General features: G+C 46.1%; 1 protein-coding gene across 5 annotated transcripts in view; it reads right to left on the reverse strand.

Moving 5' to 3' along the window:
• Window positions 1–15,233, reverse strand: part of Rin2 (Ras and Rab interactor 2) — a 97,213-nt gene that overhangs the window by 32,406 nt on the left and 49,574 nt on the right. For all 5 annotated transcript variants that reach the window (XM_026788491.1, XM_026788490.1, XM_013353204.2 and 2 more), the window contains 3 exons: window positions 8,096–8,288; window positions 4,942–5,053; window positions 2,549–2,621 (listed from right to left, as the gene is read on the reverse strand). In XM_026788491.1, coding sequence (XP_026644292.1) covers window positions 2,549–2,621; window positions 4,942–5,053; window positions 8,096–8,288 — 378 coding nt within the window. The remainder of the gene's footprint in view (window positions 1–2,548; window positions 2,622–4,941; window positions 5,054–8,095; window positions 8,289–15,233) is intronic.

The raw sequence follows: 15,233 nt of genomic DNA on the forward strand, positions 1-15,233 counted from the left end.
CTTGTAGACCAGGCTGGCCTCGAACTCACAGAGATCCGCCTGCCTCTGCCTCCCCAGTGCTGGGATTAAAGGCGTGCGCCACCACCGCCCAGCTCTCAGGCCCCTTTACTTGCAAAATATTGATGCTGAGAAAGTCCTGTAAGCGCCTCAAGTGAGGTCTGTGCTTAGCAATTTACCAACGGCCTTAATTGACCTTCTGACCTTCAATCCCTAGCCTGCCCTGCTACTCCAGTAAGTGTTCTGGCCTGCTTGAAGTGTGGAGGGCAGAGAAGGGAATCTTCTCTGTGTAGTTGCCAAGTATCTGTGGGTGGAAGGCTCTTTCCCCAATAGCCCGATTACCAGGAGGCAAAGTTGGAAGGAAGGCTGTCAGCCAACTTCACCTCCAGCTCACAGGGCAGCACTGACATCATCTCTATCCTGGTTGGCTCTACACTAGACCAGGTGGGTCTGCTGAGTGGGGAGGGGGCTGAGGAAAGGGTGGTGCCGCTGGAGTTGCGTCCTGGGGGCTACAGAGAGGTCTTCTGTCTTCAGAAACACATTTCTATTAAACTTTTAAAGATGGGAATTGCAGTTTGTCATGTTATCGGGGTGTTACTGGCACCCATTTTATCGGGGTGCTGCTGGAATTCAGTGGTGCGGTGCTGGGAAAGCTGGATAATCTCATGTCCTGAGACAGTGCCTCACACAGAATGAACTATCCTGGATCTCTAAAGTCTTCCTTTTTTAGAGGTATTTTGTGCACAATTTTAATATAATTCTGAATAGTCAGGATATAATTACATCAGGGGGAAAAAAAAGATTTGTACTTCATTCTAAACTTTGCCTCCAAAGCGTCCTATTTGCATGGAAGCAGCTCCCCTCAGTGGCTCGTGTGACACCCACCACTGCAACTGCAGCATAGGTTCTGCCTGCACTGAGTCATTATATGTGTGCACTAAATGCAAATATATTTAGTCAAATTTTAAAATGCCAAAGAAAGATACGCTACATCATAGTCAACTAAGTAACGACTTCATTCTCTTAATCTAAAATGATGCGCTGTAACTAGTCATACTTCAGAGCTTCAGGAGCGAAGCACACAGGCTCCAGTGACCCTAACCTGGCAAGCAGGTGGCATCTCCTTGGGGTGAGGCGCTCACCAGGCAGGCACTGTCCATCCTGGGAAGCTGCCCTCATCTTCTTTCTGCTGATGAGCAGTACTAGGGTCTCCCCTGGAGATGCCTCCTCTTCCTCGGGCCATTTATGGCTCAGCCTCAGTTAGCCTGAGAGCTGAGTGGCCATGCCAGGCAGAGAAAGAAAAGTCAACAGGTATGATGAATGCTAAACAGTCTAATCCTTAAAATAAACCAAGCCAAACCCAAATGACTCCCCAGTCTCGCTGAGGCAGCCATGAGTTGTGACCTCTGAAAAGACATTTCCTGTAGCCTCAGTAGTGAGCAAACAGAAAAGCCAAGGAAGCCAACCTGGGCTCTGCCTGGTTAGAATAGGCAAGGCTTGCTCTTGCAGACCACCTGGGTTTTATTCCTAGCACCCATACGGTAGGTCACAACCATCCGTAACTCTGGATCTAGAGGAATCTGACTTCCTCTCCTGTTTCTGTGGGCACAAGGCATGCAGGTTGTACACAGATGTATATTCAGACAAATGCTCATATACATAAAATAAAATGGAGGGAGGAAAGAAGGAAGGAAGGAGAAAGGGAAGGGAAGAAGGAGAGCCTGTAAGGCCAGCTTCTACAGGCAGCAAGATTTCTTTGCTTAATTACTTCAAGAATGCTAGCTCCATTTGGCTGTTTTTGTTTTGTTTTTTGGCAGTGCTAGGGATCAAACTCAGAGTCTCATGCTTTGTAAGAAAATGCTTTACCACTCAGCTGTAACCCCAGGCACGAGAACACTGACTCTGAAAAGCTGTTATTGCTGCAAAGAAGAGAACAATAATAGAAACCTACAACTCACATCCTTTACACTGATCACATTCTGGGCCAGGGCTTAATTTCATCCATTAATTCAGTCCTAGAGAGGATGCGAGCCTCAGCTGGCCGAAGAGCTGTGTAGGATTTATGGATTGAACTAAAAAAATCCACATTTGAGAACAGATTCTGTTCCCTGGAGTTTTCAAAAACACTGTCAGGAACCTTAAAAATTTACAGGTTTAAATACTGGTTTCATCTGTCTGTCTGTCTGTCTGTCTGTCTGTCTGTCTGTCTGGATATGTGTGTGCACGTGCATGCATATGTTTATACAGGTGGGTATATTGCTATGTGGGTGTATACTTGTGTGTTTGTATTTTCTGCTCAATGGCTCTAGCCATCAGAAGCCATGGGACCAGCATGAAGAAATAACCACATCAATGAGAATTTGCAGCTGGAGGGCCAGGCAGTTGTTTCTATCTTAAACCTAATACTGGAATGGGGTGAACATCTTCTTTAAGCAGCAAATCCTTCCCTGACAGCTCTTAGGTGACCAGCCTTCCAGATCCCTTTTCCAGACCAAAGTCCAGATCATATCACACACCAAGCAGGTCCTTCAAGTCATGGGATGTTCCTTACCTGCTGATGCAGTAGAAAGCAATGAGCCGGAATAAATCTGCAAAGCTGATTCCTGAGCCTTCCAGGGAAAAGGCTGGAAAAAAAAAAAAAAGAAAGAAAGAAAGAAAAGAGATTCCAGAAGGTGGCTGAGTATTCCTGAGTGTATGGGAAGGAACAACATCTAATGCAGCATATGTGGGCCCATTTCCACCCTCTCAGACTACTGTGCAGCTTATCCAAACCAGCTGTGAGGGGGCTGCCTGACAGCCAGACACAGCTTTAAAGAGTCAGGCAAGGGCGGCCTCCCTGACTCATGCTCAGCACACGCTCCGTGCCTAGTAAACAGACACTCACATGCACAACAACCTCTCTGTTTGTTTTGAAATTCAGAGCACAGAGTTTGGGCAGGGCCAAGGGCTCATCTGGCTGCAGTGAGAGGAGAGGCCACTAGCACTTGGCAGCAATGGGTCAGAGGTCCCACCACCCCAGACCCTTTCTTCCTAGACAAGTCAGAGTCCTCTGGTGCAGGGCAAAGGGACAGGAACCTAGAGGTCAGTTCAAGGGCTCTAGAAATCATTCCATGGGTTACATTCCATGTAAAGATTCTAAAATACTGTCTTCTTTCTTGGCTGTACCACACAAGTTCCCAAATGAAAGACGCATTCAGAGAAGAAGCTGTTGCTACAGGTACAGCTCCCAAATGGTGAGGGTAGCCAGTGGCTTGGTTTCCAATCCTCACGGGCCAACCACCTTCATCTCACCTACTAAATGGCCAATAACAGTTCCTTGCCAGACTGAAGGATCAACATAGACTATAATTTGTTTTTAATGAAATACCTTATGTGAAAGAACTACATACGAATGTATGATGGTGTCTATTGCATCATCCAGAAATAATAAAATATCCACTTTTGTAATAAGCCCTCCTCCACCCCTCTCTGTATAGAGACCAACCTGCTGGGTAGATATTATTATGGTAGGACTCAGGCCTGCAGTAAGTCATTATAGATAGGATAATGTTTTGTATAAACTAGCTCTTTCAGTCACTTGGAAGTCCCTTGGGGAGGACTGGGATGGGGGTGACTGAAGAACCTGATAAAGGGTAAAAAAACCTCTGGCTTCAGGGAACACAATAAACAGGTGTGTGTGTGTGTGTGTGTGTGTGTGTGTGTGTGTGTGGCAGAGGGTTCGAGGTTCACTGACAGTGACCATGCTTCGGAAGAAAGGAAGTGGTTTCCTTGCCATGGTGAACCTTGGAAACTGGGAAGGATTTGAAAGCCAGGAGGACTTGCTGCTGGGTGGGCCAGCAGCCCTTCAAAAGCCACCTCAGAATAACAAAATCGACTTAACATAAATTCATTATTTATTAATGTGCTAGACAGCCACTATCTTTAAAATGGTGGTGGGTCTCTAAGGTGACTTCAGATTATCTCCCACGGTATTTACTTTTCTCCAGGTTCAGCATGTCAGGGGCATCTGTTTCCAAGGAACCCTTGAGCATGTGAATTCCATGCTCAAGGTTCCAGTTCATTACACTTGAACCGGAAGCAGATCATGGATGCAGGTAGGATTTTCTTGTGCCAGAAATGTCACTTCCTTGGATTCTATGCAAGGTTATTGGCTCAAGGAGACTGAACACCATGGTGAGGGAATCTTGCGCCTGCCATTCAGTTAAACCTCAGTACCTTCAAATGTAGGGACTGAGTCGGGCTCCATCCTGCAGGCTTCCTAGCTCCCCCCTCCTGACCTTCACCCCTCAGTTTGTTAACCTAGAATTTTCAGATCTCCCCACTTTGTTGTGCAGATCCATTTCCTGATCCTTTCTTGGAGACTGGCAGTACCTCAGAACTGTGTGTTCCTTCTTTTCTTTAAAACTTGGCCTCCCGACACTCCACATTTTCAGCGACCAGAAAGTAGACGACAGGGAGGAAACCAAGGCTGCTGAGCATCAGCTCCCTGCAGCCCCCAGCTAGTCATCTGCCCCTGGGGCTAGATTCATCTGGGATTAACCGCCTTTCACGGAAGACTGAACAGTGGTAACCTGAAGGGAACGCAAGTGCCTGAGGCTTATTTATTCAGGAAGGTGTGTAGACACAGGCTTTGACTTTAGATCTCATAAAAGGGCTGTGGCTGCAGCTTCCCTGGGGTTTAGTCATCAACAAACCAGGGCCCCAAACTTACGCAGTACCTAACTGGGAACAGGGCAAGAGACAATTTACACTCAGCGCCTCTCGTGTGCCAAACCCTAGGGTGCACAGAGTATGCATACATGGTTTAATTGACCTATGGCTTACTCGGAAGCTAGCAACACCTCACTGTAGAGATGCTGAATGCCAGGACTAGACATGTCTGTTGGCATCAGAGTATAGGCTGCTTCCCATCAGGCCTGCCTTCCCTGCCCAACAAACACTTACTGTATGTGCTTTCCTTTATAGGAACCTCTTTGAGAGGTGCTCCAAATTCACAGGGCAGGCGAAGGGAGAGGACTTTCTTCTGCATTTTGGAGGATTTACGAACCAGAAAGATCTAGAAGAAGGAAGGAAAACACAAGTTAAGGAGTTGAAAACCTGGGTACATAATTTCCCTTACCTATGATGCCCTGCACATAGAACACCCTGCCCAACAGCACTGCACAGCTCGGCGCAGAACACTCTACAGAGAAAGAGCTCAGAGCCTATGGAAAGCCCCACTGCTTTCAAAAGGGGCTCACAAGAACCTTACTTTCTCCCTGACCCGACGTTATCCACGAAGCTTAAAAAGTCCCCTGTCTGCAGAGGCACTGGCAGCTTGGTGACTGCTTCATGGTTGTAGGTACATATATGCCTCAGCCCCCTGTCTCAAATCTGGGGAAAACTTAAATTACAAAGAAGTTCACATTGATCAAACCATAGAGTTGGTTGGCTAGTTTGGCTCATGGCATATTTATGAGAAGAACTTGAATTTGTTAAGAGTAAAGCAGCAGTTGTTTCTGAAGTTTTAGTTTTTGCTTTTGAGTATGAATTGCTAGCTTCTTTTGAAAAATGAGATAACATGTCAAGTCAGACACACAAAGAAAAGCCCCAGGAGGGAAAAAAATGGCTGCTGCATTTGGCAGGTAAGTGGATGTCCTCTGAGGTTTGTCAACGCTGAGGCCGCTCCCTCCGTGTCCCAACACTGTCTTCACATGCATGGTTTACACCAAACCAATTTCTAGCAATGTTGTCAAGGCCACTGGAGCTCTTGTCAGTACAGAGACAGGCCTGCCATGTGCACATAGCTATGTAGGGCCAGCATTTCCACCTGGCCTACAAATCAAAGGGGGTATGTAGTTTGGTGGCCTTGGCTAAGTCCTAGTCCCCTTCCTTCTTAAGGGGCTATATTCTCCTGTTCCTTCTTTCTTTCTTCTGGACTCGAACACCTTACACGCTCTTTCTTCCTCTCTCTCCTGCTACAGCGTTTCACACCCCGCCCCAGCTGATCTTTGCTTTTCTCTTCATGTCTACACTTCCCATGATGCTTAGGGAAGGGGTTACTAGGAAGCCCTTTGAGCTTTATTTTTCCCACAGTATCCACGGGGTATCCGTGGAATTCATCTGGTTCATCCATCTGAGCACTTGGACTCCGGGACAGATTAAAACCAAAGCAAATGCTCCCCAAACAGCATCCTGGGTGCATGTGTTTGGGCTAAGGGGCCCAAACTTTGAGAGGCTGCTTCCTTAAAGAGTGGGGACTAATCAGGAATGAGTGGTGCTTTGATTCCTAAATCACTGAAGCTTTGTCAGAGAGGCTGACCAAGTCAGGCCTACAGAGCGCATCCACTTTGAGCCTGCCTTTGTGAGTAAATCTGTGTTGATGCCCGGTTACACATTCCTTTACGTGTCGTCTGCAGCTGTTTTTGCCTGACAAAGTCTGGTGAGTCGATGTGACAGATACTGAATGACCAGAAAACCCAACAATGTCTATACTCCGGCCTCCTTACAGAGCAGTCCACAGGCTCTGTCTTGGGTGGTCGCTTAATGAAGGATGCAGTATTATCCTTAATGTATTCATGCCACCAGGGCCAAGCTTCTAGCCACTTGCTTTTCCTTCATCGTCACGCTGCTTGTTTCTGGTCCACATGGCGCCTGTCCTCAACCTGCCCCATCTTGTCAGTCTAGGCCCTGTCAAAGCTCAGGTAGCTGGACAGAGAGACTGACTATCCTGCTAGCTTAGTCCTCATGCAGGTCTCAGCAGGAATGGTTTATGCCCCACCCCAGCAGGGAAGCAGGGCTGGGTGGGAACTGCTGCCTGATATGTACTGCTTCTAAACTTTGGGCAGAAATACACATGCATGTCATTCAACTGGCAGAAAGGAAAGTCTTGCAAGAAGTTTCTGAGCTTAAAGACCAAAGCTAGAGGTATGCCCGGTATGCTGGCCAAGGAGCTCTCTCCAAAGAGGATCAAAGACTGTGCCGCATAGCCCCGAGCATATTCTAATGCAATTCTCAATCCTGTCTGTTTCTGTTTGCAGGAAGGAAAGAAGAAGCAAAGACTGACTCACTTATAAGGACAGATAGTGACACAGATAGGCCCTGGTTGCTCCAGGACCCCAAAGCTGCTATGGCATTCCTCAGCTAGCTAGTGATAGGATTTTCTCCTTGCTATCCATGTATTAGTTACTTTGTATCTAGCATCTGCTTTAAGCTTTATTTTACCTGAGATTTACTGTGTTTGTCTTTTGTTTGGACACTGCACAAAGTGCTGTCCACTAGAACACTGGCATCAGGTATCTTTGTCAATTGGTCTGTACGTTGTTTATTAAGGTCTCTCCATTGAATCCAGAGCTCACAGATTGGTTGGGGGATCCGAGCTCCAGTCCCCATACTTTGTATGATCAGTGCATTATCCACTGAGCCATTCTCCAGCTCCATCTTTCTTTCTTTTTTTTTCCATCTTTCTTTTTTAAAGAGAGTCTTTCTACATGGGCCAGGCTGGTCTTGAACCTAGGTCCTCCTGCCCCAACCATCCAAGTGCTAGGATTGCAGATACGGGCCGCATTGCCTATCCGTAGAGTAAGTGGACTGAGTAAGAGGAATCAAGTGTCCTGGATAAGCAGTAGCTGCTGAAACAGAATCAGATTTGGTTCACATGGAAAGCTACTGCGAAATGCAAAGAAAATACTGATAACCTGAGAAGACAAGTCTGTGGTCACAGAGCTTTTTAAGGTTGTGTTCCCAGATAAATAGTTGGGCCCCGTAGGGTCCCTAGATTCAGAATGAAGGGAGAGCATCATGGGCAAGCAGGGATCCAGGACCAGGTTCAGAAGGTCAGTCCCGGGGCCTCTGGACAAGGCTCTTTCTTCTTTGATGCTCTGGCACCCTGTTGAGTCATACAGCTCCATAACCGAACAGATGAAGACAGGAAGAGAGGCCTGGAAAGGATCTACTCCTGAAAACTGCCTCGTGGATCTCAGAATTTCCCTGCATTGTATTTGAGGCCTACACTGGAAGCCACACTACCTTAAAAGCTGGGAAAAACTTTCTGGAACTAAGTGTTTCTCTGTCTGGTGGTAACGTGCCTGTCTCAGGCTCTCCGAGTCTTGGGCCTTACCCCTGGAGGCTGGTTCTGCAGAACCTCTGCCGCTTCTTCCTCACTGAGACTCAGCTGCAGCCATATGGGGTGTGTGTGGAGGAGCCGGTCCAGAATGCTGAGCCTGTTGGAGAGGCTGTCATAGCCAGAGTCTCGCGGACAGGTCTTCCCATCCTTGTCTTCCGAATAGCCATCATCCTTGTGTCTCACCATGCTAGAAGGAAGAAAAGGACAGGGCTCAAGTGACTGATGCCATCCCTAGGAACTTACTGGGCAGACCTTTCATAGGATGTGTACCCCCTGAGGGTATCACCCGTCTATCTAAAGATCTTGAGGACAGACATGTTTTATTTTACTCTGTATCACCAGCATAAAAGGAAGCACTTTGTATTCAAAAGGCCCAGCCTTCTACCTCTACCCCTATTTTCAAAGGGTTCTCAATACTATAAAGATTATTATTTAGCTTGGGTTTGTTTGTCTTTGGGCATAAAGTATTTGTTACTTGGAGGACAGACCTTTAAACTGCGGAACTTAGCCACAGTAAGCCTGAGGTCTCAATGCGTAAAGGCACTCATCACAAACTTTACAGGCAAATCACACTTGGGGATATTTGTCCTGTATCTAAATAATTGTTTTTCATTTCTTCTTACAAGCCTATGCATTATTTATCCCCAACATTGGGAATAATAAAATATTGTAATCCAATGGTGCTGTTGATAAAAGTCAACAAATGTAAGTCCTAAAAGCTTTTTATATTGCGTGTGGTGTGGTGGCACAAGCCTTTAATCTCAGCAGTCAGGACGTCTCTGTGAATTCAAGGCCAGTCAGGGCTACAACAACAACAAACAAACAAACCAAACCCACAAATAAATAATACAAACAACAACCCCAATGTGTCTACTGGGTGAGCTTTATTACTCAGATACAATGTGGAATGCTACCCCACTATCAACCTGGAGAATACCATGCTGAATGAGAAGAACCAGGTGTGGTAAGTTCATTGAGTCTTGTGGTGGGGGATAAACCGGCAGTGAGCTAAGGCCAAGTATTGTACAGCTCTATTACACAAGTTCCCAGCAGGAAAAGTCCTCGGGAGAGAAAGTAGGTGAGTGGCTGGCTGGGAAGAAAGGAGGGGGAAATGAGCAGGGACTACAAACAGGTACCAGGTAACCTGGAGTTGTAGGAAGCATGGTATATGGTAATGGCGGGGACTGTACAACAGCGTGAACACACCTAAAACCCTGGAATGACTCATGCCTTTCAGATGGGGAGGTTTCACGGTCTGTGAATCATACCAACAAACAAGCCATATTGTCCTCCTTTGGTCCCAGCACCTAATTCTAGGTGAGAAATGAGAAGCCTGGGGCCTGAAGGTGGATGGAGCTGCTGGCCTCTCTGCGAGTACCCCATCATTTCCTCCTTGGAGCAGAACACTGGAAGTACTGTGACGCTGTCTGAAAGAAGGGTGCTGGTCTAATCTACATGTGGGCTACATGCGTGACTCCAGCACTTGGAAATGGAGGTAGAAGGATCAGGATGGAGACAAGGTAGAAGCCAGGTGTGGAGCCCAGGCCTTTAGTCCCAGAGGGGACAGTTGGATCTCTTCTAATTGGAGATCAGTTTGATTTACATAGTGAGTTCCAGGCCTGCCAAGGCTACAGGTGAGATCCTGTTTCAAAATCAAAACAAAACAAAACGCAGAACAAAACACAACAAAAGTACTGCGAGGTCAAATCTTGATCTAGGGCCTGTCCTTGCTCCGAGGGAGAGTCCTGAAATTCAAGTCCAAGGTTGCTTGGCTCTGGGGAGCTTCCTCTCTCACACTCAACACTGACACCTTTCCTGGCTCTGAGGGAACAGGTCCCCCACATGGTCCTGGAGTAGCCAGCAGGACTGTCACACTTGACCCTTGTGTTCAAAGAGTTAGGCTTAGTATGGGATATATTCAGTCATCAAACACATACCCAGTGTGCATGCTAGCTAAAGCCCTAAGATGGGGAAGGATGGGAGCGTGGAGGATTGCAGAAAGGAGACGTGAGATTGTGGATGTGGGTGACGCCCATCTTTGTCATTGTCACGGAGACAGAACAAGAGCACTGGGATGGATGGCCAGGGAACCCATCCCTCCCCGTCCCCAGTGATCTAAGCAGCCCCATGTCTCATTTATCTTCTAGATGTGTACCTAAAGCACCATATACACAAGAAGCTGAGGCAGAAGCATCACGTGAACCGAGGAGACCAAGGTCAGCTCGGGCAAGCCAATGAGGTTGTCCCAGCACACACACAATCAAAGACAGGTCATGTTTTTTTGTATTTCTTTTTTGTGCAAATGAAAGTTTTCTTTCAATTCTGCTATCAATTCCCAGAAAGAGGAGTCTGTGTCAAAATAAGTGAAGCTGTTGCCCCTTCTGCAAAAGCCACCGCAGTCCCTCTGGGTGTTCTAAAGCGAGTATTCATAGAGGTACAAGAACAAACTTTTTGAGGGGAAGCCGGCACGAAGATTTCTACCACCCAGGTGAGCTAACTGAAGACCACCGCCTCTCCACCCTGCCCATCTACAAAAACCAGCAGAGAAACTTGAAAGGGGTCAGAGGTAAGACTGCCCACCAAACAAGGTCAATGAGACTCTGAGGCAGGATGTGGGTATGGGGATCCCAACGGGAGCCACATTGGAAGACTCTATAACTTGCCAAATTTTGAGCCTGTGTAGGAATCATCTGGGGACTGGTGAAGCCACAGACTCCTGGTTTTGATCCCCAAGATTTTGATTTTGTAGGTCCTGGTGGGCCAGAGCCACGGCAGTTCTCCCAAGCTCTGGGGAACACTGATCCTGTCCATTTGAGGACTTCACTGTAAGGACCACTTGGTTGGAAAGCTAAGTAGGAAATGTGAACTTTGGGTTCTGATCAGTTAGCTGTTTGGTTTTGTTAGGGGACTGGAGGAGTGGTAACACGCTACTAAAAGAATCCCTGAAGTTCAAAATAATTATTTCAGAGCCACGGAGAGATGGCAGTATTGAGCAAGGCCCTAGGCTGGATCCTCAGCACTTCAAACAGAACCAAACCAAAATAGGAAAACCATAGCCCCACATTTCCCCGCCTTCGCCAACCTGCCATATTTTATCAAGTCCAAATCTGACGTGTCTAACACGCTGATGCTCCTCCCTGGTGTACTGAGCAAGTAAGAGGCTATTTCGCTTCCCCTCAGAAAGTCACATCCCACAAATCCTCCCTGGTTTAAGCTGTTGTTTTTAAAACCACTCTTTGTTCTGATGATTGCCCTCGGCCTAAGCAGCCAGGGCCCAGACGGGAAGACGGCGAGCAAGATTCATGGAGCCTCATAAAGGAGAAACCATAAATTAAAGCTTGCAATTAGTCTTTGGCACCGACTTGATCCAACCAGTCACGTGAGGTTTATAGCGTGCTATTAAAGGTCAAGTGTCTTTTTATCAGGGGTGATCTTCAGCAAAGAGCTGATGGATGACATATGGACTGTCAGGTGAATGCACTCCCTCCCTCCAGAGTCCCCTTTTCAGGACAGGCGCCCACACCCTGGTTGTTAGGAGCACTGGTTACCAACAGCTTATAGTCTCCTCATTCTCCTGGAAATGCCTGGGAAGTTTTATCCAGCCTCTCTCTGGGAAGCTACTACTGTCCATGATGTACAGACGTGGCTGGAGAAGGAGTGGCCATCTTGTTTCAAGGTAAGGCAGTTTTGGAGTGGGATCTGCCAGAGTCAACATTTTTTTGCCTTGCCTCCCTTTCTGTCTATACCCCGCTCCCAAGTGCTTTCCTCCAGAAACTATCTCCACAAGAGTTACATGCATCACGTTCTGCTTCTAGGGAGCTCCACCTAAGACAGACCCACTGGGAATAACAGAAACCATTGGTTTCCAAGACAGATGGGTATCTCTATGTAAATGAGTGTGCTGACAAAAGCTGAGTGGCTTAGAGAAGTAATAAGGTACCCATGATACAATCCAGGCATTTATAATAATGACATGGTCACAGTGAGGTGTCCCAGGAGCCAGTCTCAAGGGTGGAAGCATGGTGTCCCTCTTCTAGCTGGTCCAAGCATGTGAGACCTTGTTTGTAAATGGTACCTCCAGCACCAGGTGGTGATTATGTCTTAAGAATCACTTGCCTGAGAGCAAGCAAGGACTGTGTGCTAAGCCCAGCAGATAAAAGACCATAAGAAAATACCAAAGGACTATGGTGGCAAAGAAGGGCTTAAACACAAGAGGGAACAAGGAAGAGGAACAGGGCAGAGGCAAATATGCAGAATCTACATAAGCAATACACACACACACACACACACATATGATATAAAAGTAAAAGGGAATATTTAAGGGGAAAAGAGGGTCATCAACAAAGACAGAATGGAAGGAGGAGGATAAACACGCACTGGGAAACTCATAGCCCACATCTGTTGTCATGGAAACAACAGCCTAGCATCAATGGCTCTGAGTTAGACAGCCGAGTATTCCAACAGGGCTCTCTACCGCTGGTTGTCCCTGGGTCACACCTCACTTAAGGCTCTTTGGAGTGTAGGATGAGGGGCCTTCCCACTTCACTTCTAGGTACCAGGCATTCATAGCTGGAGGAGCTGTAAGGATCCAGCGAGAACATAAAATGAGCTCCCAGTGGTACAGCCAGGCTGACACTTGACATAGTTTTATTAGAATCAGCAGGATTAGGATCACCTCCGAGAAACTGCGGCTGTGCAGCAGACTCCAGAGGAGAGCTGCTCTTTTACTTTCTGATCAGAGCCTGGAATTCAGAAGAGACCACAGGGCAGCTCCTGATGGCCAGTCCTAGTGTCTACAGTATATCCAGATGTTTGCTTGAACGCTCCAGTACACTGCTCCCTCTACCACGCTCCATCCAAAACAACACATCTAAAGTGTTTATTTTGACTTTATAGTTTAGTCTTTTTTAGTCAAATATGGGACAATAAAGTAAAAGTATATAAAAATTGGAGGTTGGGGTGTATAGCTTAGGGGGTGTAGTTGAGTATGGGATTGTTCTTGGGTTTGATTCTCAGCATTGTACAACATAGAGATATTAATTAATTAACTAGTTAATTAAAATTGTTGTGAGGTTGTTTCAGTGGGGAAAATATTAGCAGGGTAAATTCAGTCCATAATTTTCCAGATATAAGAATCCTAGTTCAAGCCAGGTGGTGGTGGCACATGCCTTTAATCTTAGTAATCGGGAGGCAGAGGCAGGCGGATCTCTGTGAGTTTGAGGCCAGCCTGGTCTACAAAGAAAGTTTTAGGACAGCCAGAAGTGTTTCACAGAGAAGCTCTGTTTCAAAACAAACAACCCCCCCCCAAAGGACTCCTAGTTCAGGTGTTAATAATAAAAGAAATATATATATATGGGCAAAATTCCAAGTTCTTACTGTCAATCAGGAACAGTTTGTGTCTACCTGGCTGATAGGTCTCAGCAAATGGGCAGTGCTCTGATTGAGGTCAGCCTTCAGCCTTGGCTGAAACTTATAGGATTCCATTGTTATAGACTAAATTCCTGCTCCAGGCCTCAACAGGGAGCCTGAAATAGAAATGGAGTCACTGCTGCTCAAAGTCAAACCCAAATCAAGTTGTTATCTGTCATCCAAAGAATCCTAATAGACAACTTCCAATCAGTAATCAAGAGAGAGAGAACAGCCAATTTCCCAAACAAGAAGGTCTCAGTTGACTTTAACAATATTCCCTCTGCCTTAATCAAGTAAAAAGGTTACCAAAAGCAGCTAACCAGTTAGTTATGTGCATTTTTTTAAAGATAGCATCTTTCTATGTCTTCCTGGCTGTCCTGAGACTTGATATATAGAACAGGCTGGCCTCAAAGTCACAGAAATCTACCTGCCTCTGCCTCCCAAGAGCTAGGATTAAAGTTGTGTACCATAATTACACCCAGGCCCTCTCTCTTTTTGTTTTGTTTTTGTTTTTGTGAGACAGGGTTTTTCCATATAACAGCTCTGACTGTCCTGGAACTCACTCTGTATACCAGACTGGCTGCAAACTCAAGGAGACCAGCCTGCCTCTGCCTCCCAAGTACGTGCACAACCAGTGCTCAGCCCTCTTTCATTTTTTTAAAAAATATTTTTTTAATGATTTATCTAACTTTATTTTTATGTGCATTGGTGTGAAGGTGTCAGATCTTGTGGAACTGCATTTTCAGACAGTTGTGACCTGCCATGTGGGTGCTGGAATTGAACCCAGGTCCTCTGGAAGAGCAGTCAGTGCTCTTAACCACTGAGCCATCATCTCTCCAGCCCCCCTCTTTCATTTTTTAAGACAATGTTTCATTAGGTAGCTCAGGCTGGCTCAAATCTTTAATTCTTGTGCCTCATGGCCAGGGTTAGGCAACCTCAGGAGACTTTCCCTTAGATCTCTCTCTCTCTTCTTCTTCCCACCTTACAAGGAATGTAACCTTGAAACAACTAAACCAATTTTAGAAATCCTTTTGGTTTCTGGCTATAAAACAACCTCCTGTCCTTGGCTCTTTGCTACATACTCATTCTATTTTCAGAATGATACATTGTTCCACCCTACAAATGAAAATAAAGCCAATTAAGATCTTTAAACTAAATTCTAATTTTGTTTCCCTTTGTCAGAACAAAGCTCAGCAAGCTTATATAAACAAATAAAACAAAAGGATCCCCAGACCTTTTCTTTGTTTGTAAAAAAAATCTCTATTGAGTTGGATAACTAGGATTTTTTTTTTAATTGGGCACCTTTTTTCATTTAAGATAGTATGTGTCTCATTTTTCTTTTAAAGATAAAAGGTTTGTTGGTTTGTTTTTAAGTTAAACACTTCAGGCCAGGGAGATGGCTCAGCTAGTAAAAGCATTTGCCAAACAAGCCTTACAACCTGCATTTGAGCCCCTGCAACCCAGAAGCACACAGAGTAATCCTAGCATCCCTATGGTGAAATGGGAGGCTGAGACAGGAAGATCTCCCAACAGAAGAGTCCCCCCAAAGACCAAAGGTCAACTAGCCTGGAGTGCTTAGCACAGCAACAACCACAAGGGAAACCCTAACTCAATGAGATGGAAGGTGAGACTCTGAAATATTGACCTCCACATGTGTGCACCGTGGGACATGCACTCCCAATCTCTCTCTCTCTCTCTCTCTCTCTCTCTCTCTCTCTCTCTC

This window comes from Microtus ochrogaster, unplaced genomic scaffold, assembly GCF_000317375.1.
Source record: "Microtus ochrogaster isolate Prairie Vole_2 unplaced genomic scaffold, MicOch1.0 UNK3, whole genome shotgun sequence".
NCBI classification, from domain to species: domain Eukaryota; kingdom Metazoa; phylum Chordata; class Mammalia; order Rodentia; family Cricetidae; genus Microtus; species Microtus ochrogaster.